Below are 25,945 nucleotides of genomic sequence, written 5' to 3' on the forward strand. Positions count from 1 at the left end.
TATTCTGAGGTTATGAAGAGCCAACAGTTTACATAAAACCCCAGCTTCACTCCAATAGGCAGACTGTCTGATATGACTAAAAAACTGGCTGTGAACTCTGATATGGCACTTACTACCCTAAATAGAAGGCACAGTATGGATACAGTCAAAAGCTTGTCCCTACTTGGGTCCTAGCCTTTTTGCAGTCGCATGGCAAGGCCTTGAACTCTGTTGCTGATTGACAAAAGTGAACAGACGAAATAATCTTTTATGAGGAAATTACTTTTCTCTATGGCCCATTCTGATACCTTTTTGATGTGGAAGGTGGATTGGCAGCAGGGAGGGTCTGAAGCATTAAACAGTAGCCCTTGATAAAGCTGACCATTTCCTTGATCTGGTCTCTAAAGATGTATTCTCTATTACGTGGCACATTAAGAAACCTGTCCTACATACCTTCTCTCAGGCCTAAAGTTCACAATCATAACAGCCTGTGAGTGACAATAGCCATAGCAGAAACTCTTGATGCTATCTCAAAAGCCAGGATTAGATATTTCCCACACTTAACCAGTAAGTTCCGTAAATGAACACATTTTTCTCTCTTTTTTTAGGGAGTAATTTGGGAGAATGTCTGTGCCCCATCCAGAATGAAATACATATATTTGATCACATACATTTGATAGGAAACTATGTGGGACTAAAGTCTAGTATTCTGAAAAATATTTTTCTTGTAAAAAAAAAAAAAAAAAAAGGGTCTGGGAACCATGCCACGGGGGAACTCAAAGGTGAATCTTGGATTTCCTGGCTCTTTTCAAGGCAGATTCAATTACCACAAATTGATGTGTTAATTGTACTCCGATGAATCTTTCAACTGCATGAACACAATACTTGGTATTCTCCTTCTTACCCATAGGAAGTACTGAGCATGGGGTCTCTCATATTCTATGTACATCTTGGAAGATTTGGTGGATGGGCACTGATCTCAGCTCTTTAAGGGCTTCAAGGTATTTGAAGAAGACTAATAGTGCTGCACTGGGCTTACCCTCAACCTCTAAATTAAAAAGAATTGGTCAAGTCCTCAGGAGAGAACCTAAACTTACTTATGAAGGAAGATATTCCTCTTCAGAATAAGACTCCTATGACTTATAAGGCAGAACTCAGGACTCTTCAGATTCCAAGATTATGACTTGAGTTGCAGTCTATGATTGATAATAATGACCCTTAAAAGCCAAAGCCTCTGGAGGCAGATAAGATGACTCCTTGGGCACTGGGGCTAAGCTTTGCTGAATAGCTGGAGAAGGTTTCCTCTTTAATTTCAGAAAACAGTGGGTCTTGAACTGGCAACCCCTGAGAGAAGAGGCTGGAAACTCCTCAAAAGAGCTACAAGCTCAAGGTTTGATGTAATCTTAACTTGTACTTATTCTGTGACAGCCAAGGAGAAGACCTGCTTAAAAAGCTCCTGCTTGGTGTAGCAGAGGAACCATCCTGATGGGCTTTAAAATTTAAGGACAATTCTGGAAACCAATGTCGACTGGTCCAACAGCCTTCTGGGATGCTTTTTTTCCCAAATCTGTTCTTGTGCTCTGGTTTATTTCTGTGTTCATGAATTCCTGCCTGGTTCCTATCTTGCTCTAGTTCCCCTTGATCAAACCCCTGGCTTCTCAAACTTGGCTTACGCTATCTGCTTTCCTTTCAGGGAGGATCTGTAACAGGCTATGTAGATACCCTGTTTACCCCTGCTCAGATATTCCTTTCCTTGCCCATTCTGTCAGTTGTCCTCAATCCAACACTGGTTTGGTCTCAGTGCAGACAGCACTAATGTTAATTTATGGCACTAAGATACTGAGTTCAGCAAAGACTGCTCGGTGCCATAGCAAAGGTCTTAAAGATGGGTTCCATTGGTAATGAGGTGTTTGGCATGGACAACTTCACCTATTAGATGTGTCAAGTGAAGTTCTTAAGGATTATCTTATCAAGTTCTCTTTGAAGAAGATCTGAGGAATCAAAATTGAGTTCTCACTAGAAGAGGAAAGACTGTCCTGGATGGCCAAATGGGAAGTACCAGTGCTTCAGATTCCTGGAGATTGTTGTGACTGAGTATCGATTTAGGAGGATGAGATCACTTTCACATAATGCTGTTTAGGAGGGTGCACAGCAAGAACCACAATCTTCCTGATCTTGGCCTTGTGCACTGAAGGAGAATGATCTCAATGTTTTGACTCCTCCTCTTGATGCTTAGTGCCAACTCTCTTCTGTTCTAAGCTTGACAATAAGGATTGCTTTTCATGAGCTGAGCAAGAAGAATGTTGCCTGATCCCATGCTTCGACTCTGAGGCTAAGGGTATTTCCTTGGTGCCAAAGGCTTGTCAGAGGTCAACATAGCTACTGGGTTCTTCAGAACTGATGCTTTCTGTGTTACCTGGGTTGCTGTGGTTTTCTTCTTGGTGAACCTTCGGTAAAATTACATCAATCTCCATAGCTTGATAAGTTCTAAGTGATATGCTTATGACATTTGCTCAAAGAGATACTTTGCTCTTGTTCCAAACAGCACAAGTAAACCATGTGATGGCCCATCATGAACATCTTGCGATTATAGCAGGGGCAGTAATTGAGGCCACTGGACTTCTCTCCACTGTAGGGAAAATCTTCAATGTGAAATCCAAAGATAACATTTTTGTGGTAAAAGTGTGGTTCAGAACATTTAAGCAGGTAGGCCGTATCGAGGAAACTCCTGGGATTAAGAAATAATAAAACTTTTAAAGTGCCAAAAACATGCTTTAGAAATTATGGGAAACCTGATTTCACTAAAGAGAAAGGCAGATTGAGGTGAAGAGGAAGACACATCCTTAATGTCACTGCAGATAAAATAGACAAAAGTCTCCATGAGGCAATAGCTGCATGGGAAATTTCACAAATGCCTAGAAAAGTTATTCTATATACGCTGAGAGATGTTTTATTTATTTATTTATTATTAAGTTAATTCCAAACATTTGATATTATGCTTTTTTCCAAAAATGCCTCAAAGTGGATTACAATCAAAGACACAAACCATCAGTACAGACAACAGTCCAGGTATACAAGTGATAAAATAGCATATATTTAAAAAAGACTTAAAAATGTGACTTTTTCAACAGACATTTGAGACTGATACTCAAGACACTAGCTGAGATCCATGACACTAGCTAAGTGTCATGGATCTCAGTTTTAGTTTGTCATAATGAAAGTTTTAGTTTTTTAATGACTTTCATATTAATTTATAATTGCTGATTTTATTGTGTATTTTTATTCCCTGTCAATATTTTTTATTTCAAGTTTTTACTTTGTAAACTGTGGAGATAGAAATTTTTTCTGTGCAAAGGTATAGGAAAACTAAATAAATTAATAAATAATGTTCAAGGGTAGTGTAAAGCTATTATAGAAATATCATCTTTGTCTGAAATTCTCTTATTAGTGATCAGTCTGAGGGAAACATGCCTCTGCCTGTTTTTGAAAGATGAGATAGGACATTTCAAGACAAAAGGATAGAGGTATCTTGTCCCAGAGTTTGTATGCATAGCAGTTGAAAACCTGATGTCTTGAATAGGCCAGTTTTTCGGAAGTCAGAGTGGGTGTACTTGGTGATATCACCCACATGTGACTGGTCATCCTGTTTCTCCCTGGAAAAAATATGAATCAGTCAAACAAGTGGTAAAAAACTATAACTTACCTGCTGTATAGCTTATCATAGTTTTCCTTTAGAAGATCCCGCTCCTTTTCCAAGTCATTAATTCTACCACGTAACTAAATAAGAAAATGAAAAGTAAAATCTTTGTTAATTTTTTTGGCTTGATAATTTCTTCCAGTTCCTTTGGGCTTCCAGCTCAGCTGGAAGCAGCCTGTTGGGTTGCTGTACTAAGAGTCTACATTTGCAATTACCTGATTTTTTTCCCCCCATTTTATATCACCAGCCCAACTCAGCCCATCCAAAGCAGTGACATTCTTGAACCATGTCTCTTTACAATAGTCTGGGATGTCCCAATAAAATACAAGAATTAATTTACAGATTTTATAGGATTAAAGTGAAATAAACTGTATTTAAATTAAATAAATTTAAGAAACAGTTAAGAAAGTCAAAAACATACTAATTTAATAACGAACTGATCTGAACGTGCAGTTAGCACCACATGTAGAAGAACAAAATAGAGTATAGATATCAAAGGTTCATACATATTTAAATTTATGAAAGCGGGCATTTTAAAACTATTGTAGCCAAAAAACAGGATAAATTTCCAGTAAAAATGCAGCTCCATATTTTCCTTTTGATAATAATTATGGAGCTAAATAACCAGTTAAATATTTCTGGGTTACATTAACGCTAAATAATTTAAAAAATGTTTACATACAAACTATCCTAATCACAGTGGAAAGCAAATGCAATGAAGTCTTAAAGAAAAGCCTGTTTCGTGAATTAAAATGACTTTTGCTTCTTGGACTACAAAATGATAGGCCTGTGAAATGAGTAGAATATGGCAATAACCAAAGTTACCTAAATTTCATTCTAAAATTTTATTTATAGAAGTCTTTACTTTGAACTCAGCAACTTGGAGCAGCAGCCCAGTTGTCAGGCTGATACAGTAAAGCGCGGCTGGGCTTGCGCGCTTTTGAACGCGAATTAGACACTCGTTTTAGGCGCGTAAGACGGACGCACGATTCAGTATATGCTCTAACGCGTCCTTAGCGCGTGCTGAAAATGACGCGTTACAATTAGCGCCCGCTGCATGTAGATAGTATGTTAATGATATTTAATGACCGGATTAGCTATTCCCCTCGATATAGTAACGCGCACCCAAAATAGCGCATCTTTAACCTGAACATTTTGCACGTCTTTACCCTCTATTTTTACTGCCTACCCTGTCCCTGGTGTTAGTGTGGTGCTGTGCTGTTGACAGTCCGTGAATATCCAACGGACAGCATCGGACAGCGTCATGGACTACATGTATATATTGGCTTTGGCGATCTTTTTTCTACGGGTGAGAACGAGATTAAGAAATGCTCTGCGAGCATTTGTATTTGGTTCGGGCCAGGACAGAGCGGTTACAGCGGTACCTTTGGCTATCTTTCGGAAGATCGGCAATACTTTCAGCAGGTAAGAGGCATACTAATGGACACTTGGACACCGCATGGACACCAGGAGTCTTGTACGCTCAGAGGCCGCTGCCTTGAGCGCCTGGATGTGGAAGGGAGCGGGGCCTCCGATCATGGACGTCTGGAAAGAGGCGGGAACATCCATGGCGTGGTCTGAGGCAGGCCTCGCTACCTTCCAACGTCCATGGCCGCCCAGAGCACCCAGACGTCCATGATCGGAGGCCCCCCGCTCACTTCCAACGTCTATGGCAGCTGCCTTGAGTGCCTGGACGTGGAAGGGAGCGGGGCCTCCGATCATGGACGTCCGGGTGCTCAAGGCAGCGGCTCTGAGCGTACATGACTCCCAGTGTCCATGCGGTGTCCAAGCATCCATTAGTATGCCTCTTACTTGCTGAAAGCATTGCCGATCTTCCGAAAGATATCCAAAGGTACCGCTGTAACCGCTCTGTGCTGGCCCGAACCAAATACAAAGGGACTTTCTTACTTGGCGATGCGACTTATATACATGTCCAAGGTAGGATTTTGACGCAGCGATGATGTCACAAAGGGGAAACAACGGGATACGTTTCCAGATCGATGAAAAGTTTGGAATTCGTTACATTTTCATAACATTTTAAAAATGACATTTTCCGTTCCATTGAAATGACATTTTATTTATTTATTTAAAAACTCTTCTATACCGTCGTTAAGTTAGTTAACCATCACAACGGTTTACAGAAAGGCACGATAATAAAAATTATGAGTGGTATAGATTACCAATTAAAAACATGTGCCATCATAGTACGGTTACAATTTATACAATAACTATGTGTGTAGTTTAGGCCTTTTTGTTAGGAACATTTTAGGCGGTTTGAGTTTAACATTAATTTGCATTAGTAGGATATGTATGGAAGCAGCGCACCCTGGATACTGTATAGGAGTTCTATAACGTCCTATACAGTAAAATCGATAGTGAGCACCTATCGCACGATAGGCGCGCCTTTGGCGCCGCTTGGATTTTCGTCTAATTTGAATACTGAATCGAGCGGATTGTAAACCAAAATGTGCATGCGGCAAATGAGCGGGTGCTGGATGCTGCTGCACTTTATTTTACGTTTCGGTACTATGAACATAAGAACATATGAGCATGCCATACTTGGTCAGATCAAGGGTCCATCAAGCCCAGCATCCTGTTTTCAACAGTGGCCAATCCAGGCCATAAGAACCTGGCAAGTACCCAAAAACTAAGTCTATTCCATGTTACCATTGCTAGTAATAGCAGTGGCTATTTTCTAAGCCAACTCAATTAATAGCAGGTAATGGACTTCTCCAAGAACTTATCCAATCCTTTTTTAAACACAGCTATACTAACTGCACTAACCACATCCTCTGGCAACAAATTCCAGAGTTTAATTGTGCGTTGAGTGAAAAAGAACTTTCTCCGATTAGTTTTAAATGTGCCACACACTAACTTCATGGAGTGCCCCCTAGTCTTTCTATTATCCGAAAGAGTAAATAACCGATTCACATCTACCCGTTCTAGACCTCTCATGATTTTAAACACCTCTATCATATCCCCCCTCAGCTGTCTCTTCTCGAAGCTGAAAAGTCTTAACCTCTAGTCTTTCCTCATAGGGGAGCTGTTCCATTCCCCTTATCATTTTGGTAGCCCTTCTCTGTACCTTCTCCATCGCAATTATATCTTTTTTGAGATGCGGCGACCAGAATTGTACACAGTATTCAAGGTGCAGTCTCACCATGGAGCGATATAGAGGCATTATGACATTTTACGTTTTATTCACCATTCCCTTTCTAATCATTTCCAACATTCTTTCTATAAGTTGTTAAAAATGTTGCTTTCCTTTTCTCCAACAGTTCATTGTTATACTGTAAAGCGCTTGTTGCTGAGTTATGTTTTATGTGAACCGATGAGATGTTCCCAACATTTATCGGTATATAAAAACTTCAAAATTAATAAATAAATAAACAAATAAATAAAATCTGTTTGCTTTTTTGACTGCTGCAGCACACTGAGTCGACAATTTCAATGTGCTATCCACTATGACGCCTAGATCTCTTTCTTGGGTTGTAGCACCTAATATGGAACCTAACATTGTGTAACTATAGCATGGGTTATTTTTCCCTATATGCATCACCTTGTACTTATCCACATTAAATTTCATCTGCCATTTTGATGCCCAATTTTCCAGTCTCACAAGGTCTTCCTGCAATTTATCACAATCTGCTTGTGATTTAACTACTCTGAACAATTTTGTATCATCTGCAAATTTGATTATCTCACTCGTCATATTTCTTTCCAGATCATTTACAAATATATTGAAAAGTAAGGGTCCCAATACAGATCCCTGAGGCATTCCACTGCCCACTCCCTTCCACTGAGAAAATTGTCATATACTGTATCGGCCTGTGTGAGAGCAGACAGTTGTGACCTTGGGCAAGTCACTTCACCCTCAATAGCCTTAGGTACAAACCTAGGGCATCATTTATCAAGCTGCAATATTTTACCATAAGAGGGTCAAATATGGTTGGGGTAGGGGGCATTCCTGTGAGATTTTGCTCCTCCAGTAAAATATCATAGCGATTTTGCAGCAATATTTATCAAGGAAAAAAACCATTGATAAAAAGTATTACAGTGAAATGGGAACAACACACGATAGTGGTCCACTTTGCCCAGGGTCGCCATAGTGTTAAAGGGACACTTGACCCAAAAATTACCCCTCACCAAATTGAAAAAATACCCTGGGGGCTCTAGAAAGACACTGCCCATCCTCTGCTGCCTCTAGAGGCAGAGGGTGGGGTGGGCAGGGCTTTTCCTAGATTCCATGGGTGTAGTTTTTCAGGCTACATGGCTCTTTGATTATTGCGACAGAAATAGCAAAATGTGCGCTAGTACTCTGCTGCTCTCATGGGAAAATATCCACCTTCTCAATTTTCGTTACAATAACGTAGCTTCCCTTATATAAGATTACCTATGCTTTAGTTGTTTTGAATATATTTGTAAATTTTATGCATGGAAATGCATGCTAAGTGACTAATTTCAACAGGGAGTGGATTTTTGTCCAAAATATTGAGCAATATCACTGCAATACTGGTATATCGCTCGATGGCATTTTTCGTGCTTTATACCTTTTATCAAAGTTTAGTATTTCAACCCCTTAGATTTTAAGACCTCTGGGGACATGGAAATACCCAGAGTACTTGTATGTAATCTGTTTTCAAATGCCTGAAAGGTAGAACATAAATCAATTAAATAAACATACTTTTATTCAAAACAAATTCTACATCTGATTTCAGAAAATGCATTCCTTGTTTTAGGAATTCTGAAAATGTCCTGCAAAACACTAGTAAAAGTAAATGCTTCTTACTTCTTCTATTCTGCTTTCAGAAAAAGACGTTGATTGCAACTGCTTCTCAAGATGAAGGCACTTGAAACGCTCTTCTTTAAGTTGTGTACTAAGCTCATCCACCTTTGACAGCAAAGCATCATAGCTCGCCTTCAGACTTTTCTGATTCTATAAGGATTATAAAAACACAAGTTACAAAACAAGTTTCACTGTAAGTCACATTATTTCAAATAAGAGTCAGCACATTTGCAGCCCATGAGCGTACAACAAAAACATTTAACACTTGTAAGGGGTACTCCATTCCCTTACTGCTTGGCTAACTCTAGGAGAAACTTTAGCATTTTTAAACCGATCTTAAAGTTTCCCCTCACCCAGGGTGCTGAGAATGGTCAAGCTCTGCTTATAAAACCTGGTTGAGCATGTGTAATGGTGTGGTTTTGTTTTTGGAGTGAGAGAAGTAGATATTTCAGTGGACCATGGTAGGCCTCAGAGCAGGTACCATTGGGCGAGAAGTACTTGCTCTTACTAGTGCGTTCACAGACCTAGGGTGAACTGGTCATTGAAGAAAAGAGAATGTTTTTGCCCTTTGTAGAGTTGTTTTCCTTTGACCTGCTCTATCTCAGGAGGGAAGTCACCCTGCCAGAGGGGAATAGGCTAGGGTGCTACTTTGCTCTACTACCAGTCCAAAGGGATTTTCTTAAGTGCCCAAAAGAAAATTGAGAAGAGTTTATTTTTTCCAATTTTGGTAGGGAGAAAACCTTTTACCACCAACTTCCTATGCACTTAAAGAAGAAGAGAATTTTCTTGTTACCAGGACAAGGCACTTGGATTTTTGTTTTTTCATGTATAAACAGTTTGAATTTTGGGGGGATTTAGACACTGATCAAGTTTTTCCCGAGTTGCTGTAAATATTTATTATTTGCACTACTCCAAGAGTCCAGCTTGTTTTTTCAAACCCAAAGGAGCACAAGCCAAGACAACAAAGACTGAGACCCTAGGGTCCCCACAGGGTTGTCCTCTTCCCTATTAGAAGAACCCAGACATCCCAGTAGCCAAGAGATTGAGCAGATGGAGGGAAGACTCAGAGGTCCAGGAAGATTATAGTTCTGCATATGTCATGTACTGCTATAGAAATGTTAAGTAGTTAGATAATTGGCCCTGGGGATTATTGTATGTCCCAATATTCCAGAAAGTTCCTGTATACTCACAAACAAAATATAATCTCCTTAAAAAGAAATGATTTTCTTTGTAGTTTGGAGTTCCATATGTGCCAAATGAACTATTGCTCATTACCTTGTGGTTCTTCAATTCATATCTGAGCCAATCAGAGAAAGGCATGCCTCATGAAAATCTGATAGGCTTAGTGGTATGAGGACAAATGGGTGTATACATGCAAAGAAAGGCCACAAACTGTGAAGAAACTCATTTGTTAAACAGTTAAAAGTTCATATTTAAAAGATTTATATTTTTAAAATTGACTTTTACACACAGTTTTCCCATTACATATCCTCCCCTTTAGTTAAGTTTGTCCGTTTTGGCTTTGGTTCATATAATGTCTTTTTTAACTTGGACAGCAGAGAAGAGCCAACTTGAACATTTGTTTCACAGGGATTATGTGGTAACTTGAGTGACAACGGCTTGGGGATAGCCAGAGGAAAACATAAGGCAGATTCTGGCTGTTCCTTAAGTGCAGTTTATTTACAGTGAAACCCAACACAATGCAGTGCACAACAACACAAAACAACTTAGGAAGCATAGTTTGGCTTTAGGTATCTTACAAAAAGGCAGTGCAAAGCAAAACAATTAGTTTAGGCAGTTCACCTTGACTTCAGGCAACAGTCTTTAGAAGGAACAAATCTTAAACTTCATACTTCTCTAACCTTAAAAGTGGCAGGTCTTTGCGTAGGCTGGGACTCTGTCAGATCCACGGGGCCTGTCTAACCTTCCTAAACCCTGAGGTCTTAAAATCTGGTGAAGGGCTCCTCCCTTCACCCAGGATTCTCTGTGGGTTTCAACCTTAAGGAAGACCTGGCGAGACAGTTGTGGCCTATTCTTTAAGTAAGTTTTCTGTACACTCCCTCACATATTAATACTTTACATGTCAACTTAGCATTTACTATGGAAGCTAATCACAACCAATTTCCAATTTTGGATGCATTAATATAGATTAATAAGGGAAAAATGGAAACTACACTGTACCACAGGCCTACTGATAAAAATCCTGAAGGCAGGATTACCGGTGGGACAATTCTTTAGGATTAAATTATGTTCAGATATAAATTAATTTACATATCAAGCAGAGATATCAAAACATCAGCTATTACAAAGGGGGTATTGTAAGAGAATGGTCAAGTATGCATATTTGAGAGAAAGGTTTTCTGTTTCCAATTGAAGTATAAGAACAAGCCTGAAAAGGCAGACACTAATTATACAATGGAGAAACACTAGCATGTCTTAAAGCATTGGACATTTAGGGGTAGATTTTTAAAGATGCGTGTGTTTCCCAGCGCGCACACATGGATGCGCTGATTTTATAACATGCGCATGCTGGCGCGCCCATGTTCTGAAATCTGTGGGCCGTGCGCACATGTGCGCCGGATTTTATAATCCGCGCACGCATGAGCGGGCAGCGTGCGCAAAAGGGAGGAGACTTTCGCAATTTTTGCACGGCGACGCATCTCGGCCTTCCCCATTCCCTCCCAGTCCGCTCCAATTGGTGCAGAAGCAACTTGAGTGTGCCGACCGACTGCTGGCGCGTGCTTCTCCGGCACAGTGGCACTTCTGCGCGTAACCCCTGTTTTTTACGGGTGCAGGGGATTTAAAATTTGGCCGTTAGTGAATTAACCATATTTGTCTATTCTCGGGGACACAACATAAGAGACTGGGTGGTGCATTCTGCTTTGAAAGACATATATGAACAATCTGAAGAAGGATGTCAATCGATATAGAACATGTGATATATTTTCTCAAGCCATCGTAGGGAATATAAGGACTCAACTGTCTCTATAGGTCCGAATAAAATAAAAATGTATCATGGATTATCATTATTTGTGATTTATGCCATTATTTGCCCGTGTGAAAAGGTATACGTAGGACATACTACACACAAAATCAAATTTATTGAACATCAGATATACTTACATATGGTCAAAATGCAGGCACCACTGGTTTCTCACAGTGTATTAGAACAACAGAGCTTCAAACAACTTAGGTGGACTATTATTGATAAGATCCCCCAAAATATGAGAGGAGGGGGTAGACATCATAAACTAACTCTTAAAGAACAATTTTGGATTTTTAAATTAGTCAAGATGATACCAAATGGCCTGAATGAGACAACAGATCGGTTTGAAATCATATAATGCTATCTGATTGGGGTATTTAGAAAAATAAGGTAAGTTTTAATTGCCAAAGTGGATATCAGTCATTATATATCTTAATGGATATAATTTCCATTGCAGAAAGCACAATTGCTTACCTGTAACAGGTGTTCTCCTAGGACAGCAGGATGTTAGTCCTCACATGTGGGTGACATCATCCAATGGAGCCCGGCATGGAAAACTTTTGTCACAGTTTCTAGAAACTTTGACTGTCAGATTGAGCATGCCCAGCCTACTGCTATCCACACAAGGTCCCCCCTTCAGTCTCGTAACATAGCACAAAATACAAGCTAGAATAAATAACACAACAAACCGAAGGTGAACCTAACATCGTAGGGAGGCGGGCGGGATTCCATAGGACTAACATCCTGCTGTCCTAGGAGAACACCTGTTACAGGAAAGCAACTGCACTTTCTCCTAGGACAAGCAGGATGATAGTCCTCACATGTGGGTGATTACAGAGCTCAAGACTGCCCCATTCAACTACAGTAGCCGAACAAGGTGCCAATGGGCACAACACAACTGCGGCGCTGTGGGAAAAGAGGGGGCGGTCTGGTCCCACAAAGAGCATGATCAGAGACAGTGGGGTTCAGGTCTGGAATAAATTGTGCAGGACAGACTGGCCAAAAGCGCTGTCCTGATAATTATCCCTGTCAAGGCAGTAGTGAGCAGCGAACATGAGGCGAGAACTCCAGGTTGCGGCTCTACAAATTTCAGCAACAGGGACCGCACATAGGTGAGCATCTCGTAGTAGAAGGCAATGCAAACCACTAGCCAGTTTAACAAGGTTTGCTTCCACACCGCTGCTCCCAGTCTATAACATGAAAAGCTGAGAGGACTGCCTATGTGCCGCTTTACAATCCAAATAGAAAGCGAGCACCCGCTTGCAGTCCAAGGTGTGGAGAGCACATTCCCCCAGGTGGGAATGAGGCCTTGGGAAGAAGATGGGAAGGATGATGGACTGGTTGATGTGGAAAGCAGTCACCATCTTGGGCAGAAATTTTGGATGCGTTTGCAGCACCACATGATCATGGAAGAACTTCGTGTAGGGAGCGTACCTAACCAGGGCCTGGATCTCATTGACCCTGTGAGTGGAAGTGATCACCACCAGGAACATGACTTTCCAGATGAGGAACTTCAGAGGCTCGAACAGCTGCCGCATCAGCCTTGCCAGGACAACGTTGAGATCCCAGAGGGTAGCTGGAGATCAAAACGAGGGCTTTAATTGAACGAGGCCCCGCATGAAGCACCCGACAAGAGGCTGGATCAAAATGGGCGCACCAGTGACACCCTGGTGGTAGGTGCTGAGGTGCACGCAGATCAAGCAGGTTTGGAGGCCAGACTTAAACAGATGTCAAAGTAATTCAGCAGGCGGGGGAGCGGACAAGAGAAGGGGTCAACCATGGCCACCGCACCAGATGGAGAAACACTTCCACTTCGAGCTGTAAGACTTCTGGGTGGACTCAGTCAAGACCCTAAACACACCATCCGAGAGCTGCAAAGAATGAAAGATCAGGCGCTCAACATCCATGCTGTGAGGGCCAGGACTCGGAGGTTCGGGTGGCGCAGGGTGCCCTGGTTCTGCAATATGAGGTCGGGAGCCGTCCCCAGCAGGACATGTGCGCTCACTGACAGGTCCTGGAGAAGAAAGAACCACATCTGCCTTGGCCAGGAGGGTGCCACTAGGATCACGGTCTCCCTGTCCTCTTACAGTTTCATCAGAGTTCTCGAGAGGAGCTGAATGTGGGCGTACATGTACAGGAGACCCTGCCCCCAGTGAAGGGAGAAGGCATCGCATGCCGGATGGCTCTTTCCTGGAATCAGGGAGCAGAATCTGATCACCTTGTGATTGCAAGAGAAGTGAACAAGTCCATGTCCGGCATACTCCAGCAGCGGAAGAAGTCGGCTGCCATCGCAGGGTTCAGGGACCACTCGTGTGACTGGAAGGACCGACTGAGGTGATCTGTCAGTGTGTTTAGATGTCCCGGTAGGTAGGTAGCCCGTAGGTACATCCCTCTGGAAATGGCCCAGTCTCAGACCTGCATTGCTTCCTGTCAGAGGAGGAATGAGCCCGTGCTGCCCTGCTTCTTGATGTACCACATCGCCACTTGGTTGTCTGTTCTGATGAGATGACCTTGGAGGACAGCCTGTCTTGGAAGGCCCACAAGGCGTCAGACCACCCGAAGCTCCAGAAAGTTTATCTGGCAGTGAGCTTCGGCCACAGTCCAGACGCCCTGAGTATGCAGGCCATCTATGTGGGCCCCCCACCCCTGAGGCAAGGCATCAGTGGTGAAGGTCATCTGGGGTGGTGTGGGCTGAAACGGGAGCCCAGTTTCCAAATTGGGGAGGGCTTCCTACCAGGTCAGGGAGAGACTGAGGGGTCTGTGACCGTAACTGGAGCCTCCAGATCCTGGGATGCCTGCCGCCACTGGGACCACAAGGCCCACTGAGGGTTCCTCATGCGGAGGCGGGCAAAGGGGGTCACGTGGATGGAGGCCGCCATGTGTCCCAGCAGGCGGAGCTGTTGCGAATGAGGGTGGCCAGCGAGGAAAGGGCGACTGCCTGGTCCTTGGGCAGGAAAACCTTTGCTTGTGCCGTGTCCAACCTGGCACCTATGAAGTCTAGCTGTGCAGATGGACAGAGATGCAACTTGGGGAAGTTGATGATGAATCCCAATGTTTGCAGGGTCTGAACCATTACAGCCAGCGCTTGCAAGGCCCTGGAGTGGGTGTTGCTCCGGATTAGCCAATTGTCCAGGTATGGAAAGACATGGACCGAACAATGCCTGAGGTAGGCAGCCACCACCGCCAAGCATTTGGTGAAGACATGTGGGGCTGTTGCCAGACCAAAGGGCAGCACTTTGTACTGAAAATGTGCCGTCCCCATCAGGAAGCGGAGGTACTTCCTGTGGTTGGGGACAATCGCAATATGGGCGTAAGCCTCCTTTAAGTTGAGGGAGCAAAGCCAGTTTCCTCTTTGGAGGAGCGGGATCAGAGTGCCCAGAAAGACCATTTTGAATTTTTCTCTTACGAGAAATCTGTTTAACGCCCTGAGGTCGAGAATGGGGCACAAGCCGCCGTCCCTTTTTGGAATGAGGAAGTATCTCGAGTAGAAGCTGTGGCCCTACTGTTCGTGGGGGACCGGTTCTACTGCGCCCTTCCGCTGTTAGAAGGGCGGAAAGTTCCTGGTGGGCGGGCGAATCCCATGATGGATATGGGGGAGTGGTCTTTGGGAGCCTGCTGAAGTTCAGGTGGTAGCCCTGGTGAACAATGGAGAGGACCCAATGGTCTCAAGTGATCGCTTCCCAATGGCGGGCAAAGCAAAGTAGCCTTCCACTGGCCAAGGGATCGACCGCCAGGGGAACCGGCATCTGGCTCGTACCCTCTCGCTGCCAGTCAAAAGCCTGTAGATGGGGCCTGCGGGGGGCTGGTTGGGTTCTCGGAGCCCGTTGCTGCCGGCTGAGACCCCTGGAATTGGTCCGAGGCGGGCGAGCACGGCCAGCTGGAAGATAGTATTTCCTTGGCTGGTAAAAAGGCTTGCGAGAGCCCAGCCTGGAGGTCTTTCTGGCAGAGGGTTCATGAAGAGTATTATGCTGATCTTTCAGCTGCACCATGACCTCCTTCACCTTGTCCCCAAACAGGTCCTCACCTGTACATGGGAGATCTGCGAGCCTGTCTTGAACCTCTGCCCAAAGTCCTGAGGCACAGCGCCAAGCCAGCCATCTGGTGCCAACGCCTTCAGTGGCCAGGTGGGCTGTGGTTTGAAACATGTCATAAGTGAACCTCACCTTATGCTTACCTGCTTCAAGGCCCAGTGCAGCAATGGCTACGAGAGATTCCTACTGCTGCTGGGGAAGGCCCTCCGCAAAGATTGGGGCTGTATTGGGTCTGTATTGGGTCATATACAGCTGGTAGGCCGCAATGCGGGCCCACCAGGATGGTCCTTGAAACATTTTTCTCCCTATGCCATCGAGTTCCCTGTGTTCATGCCCTGGAGGGGTGTAAACATGCATCCGGGAACGTCTAGCTTTCTTCAGGGCAGACTCCACAACTGCCGACTAGTGGGAGAGGTGCTGCCATTCAACGCCCATGGCCTGCTGCACCAAATAAGTGGCATCGTCCTTCCTGTTGACCAGGGACAGACACCGGGTGTTCCCACATGCAGAGGAGGAGCTCCTTAAAGATGTCATGGATAGGCACTGCCATGATTTCCTTGGGAGCATCGATGAACTGGAGGACCTCCAGAATCTTATGACAGGTATCCTCAGCTGACAGAAGCTGGAAGATATGGCCTCTGTCATTGCCCTTACAAAGCTCGCAAATGACAGGTGTTTGGGTGGAGATCAATGCCGCTCCTCTGGCAGGGAAGGCTCCAAGAGGGGGTCGTCGGAGACCAAAGAGTCATCACACCATGTGTCATAAGGATCCTCCCTCCTCACTGGGGCCCAGGCGCCGAGGGCCATGAGGGACAGTGGACCTGGGACCCAAGGGCATGGAGGCCCTTATGGAACCCCCAGCATCGAGGGGGGTATTGGCCGCGGTAAGCCGGAGGCAGTCCGGGGAACTGTGGTCAAAGATGCCCAGTCCCAAGGCCTCATCCTCCTCGGAGGACCCGGGAATGGGGATTACTCCGGTGGAGGGCGTTGGTGGCTGAGGAGGCATCGAGGGCCTCTCGGGCACTGGTTGCATCGGTAGGGCACCAAGAAGGACGACCAGACGTTCCAGCAGGGGTGCGAGCATCAGTGGTGGAGGCTCAGGCACCGGTATGGGAGCCGGTGGCGCCGGCAGCTCAACACTCTTGAGCACTGCCAACCGCATCCTGTGGTCCAGCTCCTCCTGAAAGTCCTGTGTGGTCAGGACTGATGGAAGGGGATAAGGTGTTGCCGGCACATCCTCGGGATCTCAAGGTGGCACGGTACCCTGCACCATAGTCTTTTGGGAATGCCTCGGGCTACCAGGAGCACCGGAGGATGGGGCCTCTAGTGGCTGGTGCCGCCTCAATGGTGGCTCGGCAGCTGCTGATGCTGCTCCGGAACTGGAACCGTGCCAAGACGGTGACCGGTGTCTATGCTTTCCCCGGTGCCAAGGATGAAAATGACCCGAGGTCTTTGGGAGGGGAGAGACCACCAAGGATCGATCTCCTGGATAGTGGTATTGCCAGGGGAAGAGATGGAGATGGTTCCCCGCGATCCTTGGGCATCGAGGACACCAAAGCAGGAGTAGAAGATTTTGGAGTCCCGAAGAGCTTCTCCATTTTATCTAGGCATGTTCGATGCCCTTTGGGTGTCATTTGGCACACAAATGGCACCTGCGGACATCATATGAGGCCCCCAGGCAGAAGATACAGCCCTCGTGTGGATCCGTGATGGACATGGTCCTTGGGCACTGGGGACACTGATGAAAACCTGATGATGCCATCGAAAAAAGAGGCTGGTGCGCGGTCAATGGCCGACGGGCACCACGGTACAAGGGTTAGGAATCGACTGCGAAGAACGAGAAAAAAAGACCGAAAACAAGGGTACCTACTGGAATGGATGGATACTGACCGTGAAGGGGGACCGGATACAGAAAAACTCTCAAAAAATTAAACACAATTTCAAGGAATTGGAGCTCCACCACCGCGAAACTACTGCACCGTGGAAAAGAAGAGACTGAAGGTGGACCTTGCGTGGATAGCAGCAGGCTGAGCATGCTCAGTCTGCCAGTCAAAGTTTCTAGAAACTTTGACAAAAGTTTTCCGTGTCAGGCTCCATCGGATGATGTCACCCACATCTGTGAAGACTACCATCCTGCTTGTCCTAGGAGAAACAAGGATCCTATTCAGCAAAGAAATGACTACCCCAATACAGAATTGCAATAAAAAATAAGACTCATGATTATAAAATTCCCCACAATATAAAACATTATGGTGGTTGGGTATTTGTCTCTTACAATTCATGCAATAGAGTGTAGATCCTGTAGTAAGGTAGGTTACTAAGGATGTAATTGTTTCATTGTGAATGGCTATAATATCTGTTAGTAGTATTAGAGTGTTAATAACCATAATGAGCCATTTCATTTAAATAGTAACTTTCACTAGAAACAAACTTTGAAAGATGCTTAGTTTATTTATGACTATCTATTTAGTGTTGTGAATCTAACATTTAAAGATGAATTTTCGGGATAGCTAGAATAATGTGCCCAGGACCCTAGAGGCTTCATGGGAGACGAGCACTACAGGCACAACTGAGGACACCCGTTGTTGAAGGCTCCCTGTTCCTGGGCCATGTAAGAAGCGGTGCAGAGCAGTGTAAGCCGGGATAGGTGAAATACCTGTGCCCGGGACCCTAGAAGCTTCGTGGGAGGCAAGTGCTGCAGGCACAACTGAGGACACCCGTTGTTGAAGGCTCCTTGTTCCTGGGTCCTATAAGAAGCAGTGCAAAGTGGAACACCGCCAGCACACCACAGGGGCACACCCCTTATGTCGGATTCTTGCGATGCCGGCTCGATGGGGAGGAAAAGGAAGGGAAAAACATCAGCATCCTCTTCAACACTAGTTTCTTCATGTGAACCCATGGATTTCCATGCACAGAATGCTAACTCAACAGTACAAGTTAATTTGAGTACAGAGTTAGCAGAGTCCTCCCTTTCTCCCGAAGCGTGATCTCCACCTCCAAGGCCTCAAACTCTGATAGTCTTGCAAGAAGATGTTAATGAGGCAATCCCTCCTGTAGCAGTACCATATTCTGAAGGTGTGACGTCAGCTACACCTGATATAGAGAACTTAACCGCTCTGACAAAATCTGCATGTGGTATTCCAGATTCTGTGCAAATATGTATAACCTGCTGAGGGGGCTTAGCTGGATTCTTCTGAGGTGGCAGACAAGATTTCTTTGAGGAACATTTGGAAATCCATTTCCAGGTTTGAGACTACTTTTTCCAGGACCGTGAACCAGCTTTGTGAGTATACAACTGGATCGATCAATAAATTTTCTGATCTTGAGACAAGAACTATTATTCTAGAGTCAAGTGCTATTGCTTATTCTGGGGCTATTACTAATATGCAATCTGTTGTGGCTGCAGGTATTAAAGATGGTTTAGCTATGCATTACAAATATGAAATACTAGAGAATAAGATGCGATCCAGGAATCATTGTTTATTGAATTTTCCACAAACCCACCTTCTTTCTGGTAATGAATTGTTTAAGAAGTGTGTTACTGAAGTTCTACAAATTCTACTTATTAGGAATTTTCCTTTGTCTAAGCGTTATTATTTACCTGAAAAGAGGAAGATCATTAGTTCAGAGGAGGGTGCCTTGGATATGTTGGCACCATCCCCTGACTCTGATCTTTCACTTTTTTTCAGTCCTCCTCAGATATTATTGCAACTAGAGCTACTCATGTTGTTACCTTTGCATTAGAATCCGACAAGGATATTTTCTTTCACCAAAATTTTAAATAAGGGTAGTTTATTTTGTGGACAAAAGATCCTGGTAGTTCCTGTTATCTCTAGAGAGACACAGTTAAAAAGGAAACAGTTTCTCCAACTGAAGTGCTGAGACTTGGCTATTGGAGATTCTTTTTACTTGAAATTTCCCTGGTATTGTGACAAGTTTTCAAACTAATGGATTTATTTTTATGGACCTTGTACATCTTGAAACTTTTCTAGTCGATAAGACTTAAATTTTGTATTAGCGATTTTGAGGCTGAGGTATGTTCCTGAGTTATTTTTCTTTTTGGAGTTTCTTCTTTACCTGCTTAATAAGCTGTCTCCTTGATATAAGAACATAAGAAGTTGCCATATTGAGTCAGACCAAGGGTCCATCAAGCCTAGCATTGTTTCCAACAATGGTCAATCCAGGTTAGAAGTACTTGGCAAGAATCCAAACTTTAAAATAGATTCCATGCCCCTAATAGAGTGGCTATTCCCTAAGTCAACTTGATTAATAGCAGTTAATAGACTTATCCTCCAGGAACTTATCCAAACCTTTTTAAAACCCAGCTACACTAAATGCCCCTAACCATACCTTCTGGCAACAAATTCCAGAGATTAATTGTGCATTGAGTGAAAAAGAATTTTCTCTGATTTGTTTTAAATGTACTACTTGCTAAGTTCATGGAGTGCCCCCTAGTTCTTCTATTATCAAAAAAGTAAATAACCGATTCACATTTACCCCTTCTAGACCACTCATGATTTTAAAGTCTTTTATCATATTCTCCCCTCTGCTGTCTTTTCTGTGAGCTGAATAGCCCTAATCTCTTTAGCCTTTCCTCAGAGGGAGCCGTTCCATCCCATTTATCATTTTAATCGCCCTTCTCTGTGACTTCTCTAGTGCAACTATATATTTTTTGAGATGCGGCAACCAGAACTGTACACAGTACTCGAGGTGCGGTCTCACCATGGAGCAATACAGAGGCATTATGACTTTTTCTGTTTTGTTCACCATTCTCTTCCTAACAATCTGTTAGCTTTTTTGACTGCCGCAACACACTGAGCCAACAATTTCAATGTAATATCCACTATGATGCCTAGATCTTTTTTCCTGGGTGGTAGTTCCATTTGTGGACCCTAACATTGTGGACTTGCAGCTTGAGATTATTTTCCCTATATGCATCACCTTGCACTTGTCCACATTAAACTTCATCTGCCATTTCGATGCCCAATTTTCCAGCCTCGCAAGGTTCTCCTGCAATCTATCATATGCCGCATGTGATTCAACTACTCTGTATAATTTTGTATGATCTGCAAATCTGATTACATCATTCGTTGTATCCCTTTCCAGATCACTTATAAATATACTAAAAGGCACTGGTCCAAGTAAAGATCCTTGAGGCATTCCACTGTTTACCTTTATCCACTGAGAAAATTGAGCATTTAACCATACACTTTGTTTCCTGTCTTTTAACTAGTTTATAATCCACAAAAGGTATCGCCTATCATAGAACATAAGAAATTGCCATGCTGGGTCAGACCTTGGGTCCATCAAGCCCAGCATCCTGTTTCCAATAGAGGCCAAAACCAGGCCACAAGAACCTGGCAATTACCCAAACACTAAGAAGATCCCATGCTACTGATGCAATTAATAGCAGTGGCTATTCCCTAATTAAAATTGATTAATAGCCATTAATGGACTTCTCCTCCAAGAACTTATCCAAACCTTTTTTGAACCCAGCTACACTAACCACATCCTCTGGCAACAAATTCCAGAGCTTTATTGTGCGTTGAGTGAAAAAGAATTTTCTCCGATTAGTCTTAAATGTGCTACTTGCTAACTTCATGGAATGCTCCCTAGCCTTCTATTATTCGAAAGTGTAAATAACCGAGTCACATCTACTCGTTCAAGACTTCTCATGATCTTAAAGACCTCTATCATATCCCCCCTCAGCCGTCTCTTCCCCAAGCTCAACAGCCCTAACCTCTTCAGCCTTTCCTCATAGGGGAGCTGTTCCATCCCCTTTATAATTTTGGTTGCCCTTCTCTGTACCTTCTCCATCGCAACTATATCTTTTTTGAGATGCGGCGACCAGAATTGTACACAGTATTCAAGGTGTGGTCTCACCATGGAGCGATATAGAGGCATTATGACATTTTCTGTTCTATTAACCATTCCCTTCCTAATAATTCCTAACATTCTATTTGCTTTTTTGTCTGCTGCAGCACACTGAGCCGACGATTTTAAAGTATTATCCACTATGATGCCTAGATCTTTTTCCTGGGTGGTAGTTCCTAATATGGAACCTAACATCGTGTAACTACAGCAATGGTTATTTTTCCCTATATGCAACACCTTGCACTTGTCTACATTAAATTTCATCTGCCTAATCTTCAAGTCTTGCAAGGTCCTCCTGTAATGAATCACAGTCTGCTTGTGATTTAACTACTCTGAATCATTTTGTATCATCTGCAAATTTGATAACCTCACTCGTCGTATTCCTTTCCAGATCATTTATATATATATTGAAAAGCACCGGTCCAAGTACAGATCCCTGAGGCACTCCACTGTTTGCCCTTTTCCACTGAGAAAATTGACCATTTAATCCTACTCTCTGTTTCCTGTCTTTTAACCAGCTTGTAATCCACGAAAGGACATCGCCTCCTATCCCATGACTTTTTAGTTTTCTTAGAAGCCTCTCATGAGGGACCTTTGTCAAACACCTTTTGAAAATCCAAATACACTACATCTACCGGTTCACCTTTATCCACATGTTTATTAACACCTTCAAAAAAATGAAGCAGATTTGTTAGGCAAGACTTCCCTTGGGTAAATCCATGTTGACTATGTTCCATTAAATCATGTCTTTCTATATGCTCTACGATTTTGATCTTGAGAATAGTTTCCACTATTTTTCCTGGCACTGAAGTCAGGCTCACTGGTCTACAGTTACCAGGATCGCCCCTGGAGCCTTTTTTAAATATTGGGCTTACATTGGCCACCCTCCAGTCTTCAGGTACAATGGATGATTTTAATGATAGAAGTCTCTCATGAGGGGCTTTGTCAATGCCTTCTGAAAATCCAAATACACTACATCTACCAGTTCACGTTTATCAACACATTTATTAACCCATTCAAAAAAACGAAGTAGATTCCTGAGGCAAGACTTCCCTTGAGGAAATCCATGCTGATTTTTTTCCCATTAAATCATGTCTTTCTATATGCTCTGTGATTTTGATCTTTAGAATAGTTTCCACTGTATTTCGCCACAATGACATCAGGTTCACCAGTCAATAGTTTCCTGAATCACCCCTATAGCCCTTTTTAAATATTGGGGTTACATTGGCCACCCTCCAATCTTCAGGTACAATGGATGATTTAATCATAGGTTAAAAGTTTTACTAATAGATCTGAAATTTCATTTTTGAGTTCCTTCAGAACCCTGGGATGCATACCATCCAGTCCAAGTGATTTGATACTCTTTAGTTTGTCAATCTGATCTACTACATCTTCCAGGTTCACGGTAATATGGTTCAGTTCATTTGACTTCTCATCCATAAAAACCATCTCAAGAATTGGTATCTCCCCAACATCCTCATTATTAAAACACAGAAGCAAACAATTCATTTAGTCTTTTTGTAATGGCCTTATCTTCCCTAAGAGATCCTTTAACCTCTCGGTCATCTGATGGTCCAACTTGATCAATATTGTCTTCTACTAGTTATTAGAGGATTGAGCTTTGCCTGTTGAATTGGTTTTTGTGTTCTATATCATTTATATGATCTAAAATTTAATAGAGTGAATTTAAAAATAAAAGGTGAATTTTTAAAAGCTGCACATGCAAAAATCAGCATATATACAGACATAGATATATGCTATTTTATAAACCTCAATACACACATGCAAGTAAGGGTCCATGAGTAAACTTGAACTTATGAAAAGGGGGGTCAGAGATGTTCTGGGGTTGAGCCAACTTTTATGCAAGCTGATATTTTATACACAAGTTTACGCAAGTAGATTTGATAGCTTACTTGTGTATATTTACACCTTCTCTATATCTGGAATAAGTGATCATAAATATCTTAAAAGGGAAAAACTGACTGGATGGGGGGGGGGGGGGGGGATCTGGATGAAATAGAAGTCGAGGCTGAAGAACCAGAAGAGTCTTGATGACCTGCAGATGGACCGGTAGGCTAATTGGTAAAGTAATTTCATTACTGGGCGTATGCTAAAAAAAATCTCCTGATTTACACTCAACTTATATAAAACCCAATTCATGGGGAGTAAATATATGTAAATTACACAGGTAAAATCTCCATGCATATAGTTTTAAAGTTAGATGTAAAAATATGCAGGTATAGCAGTTGCATGCCACTTATATGGATAAATTCCGAGTTATCTCGCTACTTAGCCAGATAAGTATTGAAAGCAGCACTTATTCGGACAAATTTCACTTATTTGGCTACATAGCAGCGCTTATCCAGATAAGGTCTGACTAATCCTGCTACTTAGCCAGATAAGACTTAAAAGCACTATTTATCTGGATAAGTAAAATAGACGGATGTCTCAAACTGAGCTACTTATCTGGATAAGTAGCATTATTTAAGACTTATCTGGCTATCCAACTTATCCCTGGATGCACTAAGCCACAATGCGGGATGAAGTGTTGCCGCTTTATTGAGGACCGTACCCTGAAAATGCATCGCAGCTGTATGGCACATTCTGTTGTCTCACAACCAAACACTGCGAGACAAAGGAATGCAGTGAGCGGCCCTTTAACATGATGGCAACTCCAACCTTACTGTACCGTTATCACTTTAAAGGCCTGCAGGCCCAAAAAAAAAAATAGTGGGCAAAAAGGCAGATTGAGTGGAGGTCAGTGCCGAGCCCCATCTCAATCCAGCCGCCAGTTGAGGTGGCCCCAACTACTCCCAAAGTGTAAATAAAAAAACAAAAAAATGAACCTGCATGGCAATGGCCCTCCCACACCCTCAAATACAATAGAGGCACTGGACCCCACTACCTAGTCAAAACTCTTTCCTCCACCCCGAGGCCTCTCACCCCACCAAGTGACACTGACTGCTCCCTCCTCCAACCCCCCCACCCAAGTGAAATTGATAGCCCATCCCAATTAAAAAAAAAGAGGGGGAACCCAGGCATCACCCCACCTTCTCCCCAAAAAGAAAAAATAAAATAAAATAAAAGGTACTATTGTAGCCACTGAATAGGGTAAGGATCGGGGATCAGACCCAGGCTACACGGCTAAGGTAACATCAGGTAGATGCCATTTTCCAAATTGCATGCAAAGAAGGTCATTATAATAGGGGAGAGTATCTGGGAGGAGAGACCCAAAATATTGTGTATATCGCATGATATAATGCATGTTAGAGCACTAACGCGGATTGATGCATCACCCCCCTTAGTCAGATAAGTAGCGCTTTTAAGACTCAATTGGTTAAGCATTGTTTTGCCACTATCTGGATAAGTTGTACTATTTATCCAGTTATCTAATTTAGATAAAAGTCTTAAAAGTACTACTTATCTGGCTAAGTACTGGCTCAGATTTTGGCTAAATAGCGGCTAAGTAAAGGCTAAGCATCTGGCTAAGAATCCAGCAAACTAACAGCAAAGCCACTATTTAGCCGGATAAGACTTAAAAGTGTAGTTTATATGGTTAATTAATATAAATGGATAAGTCTCAATTAGAGCTATTTATCTGGATAAGCAAGAATGATGGTTTTAGTCTCAAACAGAACTACTTATCTAGATAAGGACCCCATTTAAGACTTATCTGGCTATCTGATTTAGCTGGATAATTAGAGCTTTTAAGACTCATCTGGCTAAGCATGGCTTTGCTGCTACTTTCCTGGATAAATCAGAACTTATCTGGGTAAGTGCTATATGTATTTGCGTGTTTTGTTTTCACATGCACGCGCATGTTGCAGGGTACATTTGCGCATCTTTTATAAACTGTGTATATCATATAAGTACAGGTTATAAAATACAGGAGTAGATTTTCATGCACCCATATACATGTGTATATGGGTTGGGTCATGCGCAGCTGTTCGAAAGTTATCCTCTCCAAGATCAGTGTTAATAAACTATGTAAACTGGTTTTCTGAAAATTTCTCTCTCAATATGGCAAAAAATATGCAGTTTCCACAACATACATATTTTGAACTTTAGTTATGGGAGGTGCTCCCAGGGGCTTATTTTGTACAGTATCAGAAAATAATGTTCAGATTGTATTTTCAAGTCTAAATGTGTTATTTTCCTTACAAAATTTGCCTGTACAAAACACAGATGTGAACATTTGCAGGCAATTTGTATCCACAGTAAGTGTCAAAGAAAAAGGATGCACATGGTCTCTTTGAAATCTGATACAAAGTATGTGGGTAAGAAGCATACTTGCATTTCAAAATGTGCAACTAGGAAGAAATACAAATTTATTACATTAATAAACTGCTATACTAGAACCTCCCAGTGCATGTTTTCATGCATTCGCGAACTATAAATACTTGCACAATCAGTAAAAATTATCACAATGGGTTGAAACTTCATGACTTTGAATTATTTTTGCCAACCTTTGAGTTTTTATAATTTGCCCTGCCCCCCAGCCCCTTTGGTTTTCCTCCAAATATCGAAACAACCCCTAAACCTAATTAGGACTTATCTGGCTATCTAGTAGGCGCTGAATATCTGGTTATATT

General features: G+C 42.8%; 1 protein-coding gene across 5 annotated transcripts in view; it reads right to left on the reverse strand.

The window, feature by feature from the left end:
* RPGRIP1L (RPGRIP1 like) overlaps positions 1-25,945 on the reverse strand; it is a 375,908-nt gene that overhangs the window by 250,300 nt on the left and 99,663 nt on the right. For all 5 annotated transcript variants that reach the window (XM_029608561.1, XM_029608562.1, XM_029608558.1 and 2 more), the window contains 2 exons: positions 8,466-8,612; positions 3,683-3,756 (listed from right to left, as the gene is read on the reverse strand). In XM_029608561.1, the coding sequence (XP_029464421.1) occupies positions 3,683-3,756; positions 8,466-8,612 (221 nt within the window). The remainder of the gene's footprint in view (positions 1-3,682; positions 3,757-8,465; positions 8,613-25,945) is intronic.

The sequence above is a fragment of the Rhinatrema bivittatum genome, chromosome 7 (assembly GCF_901001135.1).
Source record: "Rhinatrema bivittatum chromosome 7, aRhiBiv1.1, whole genome shotgun sequence".
Lineage (NCBI taxonomy): Eukaryota > Metazoa > Chordata > Amphibia > Gymnophiona > Rhinatrematidae > Rhinatrema > Rhinatrema bivittatum.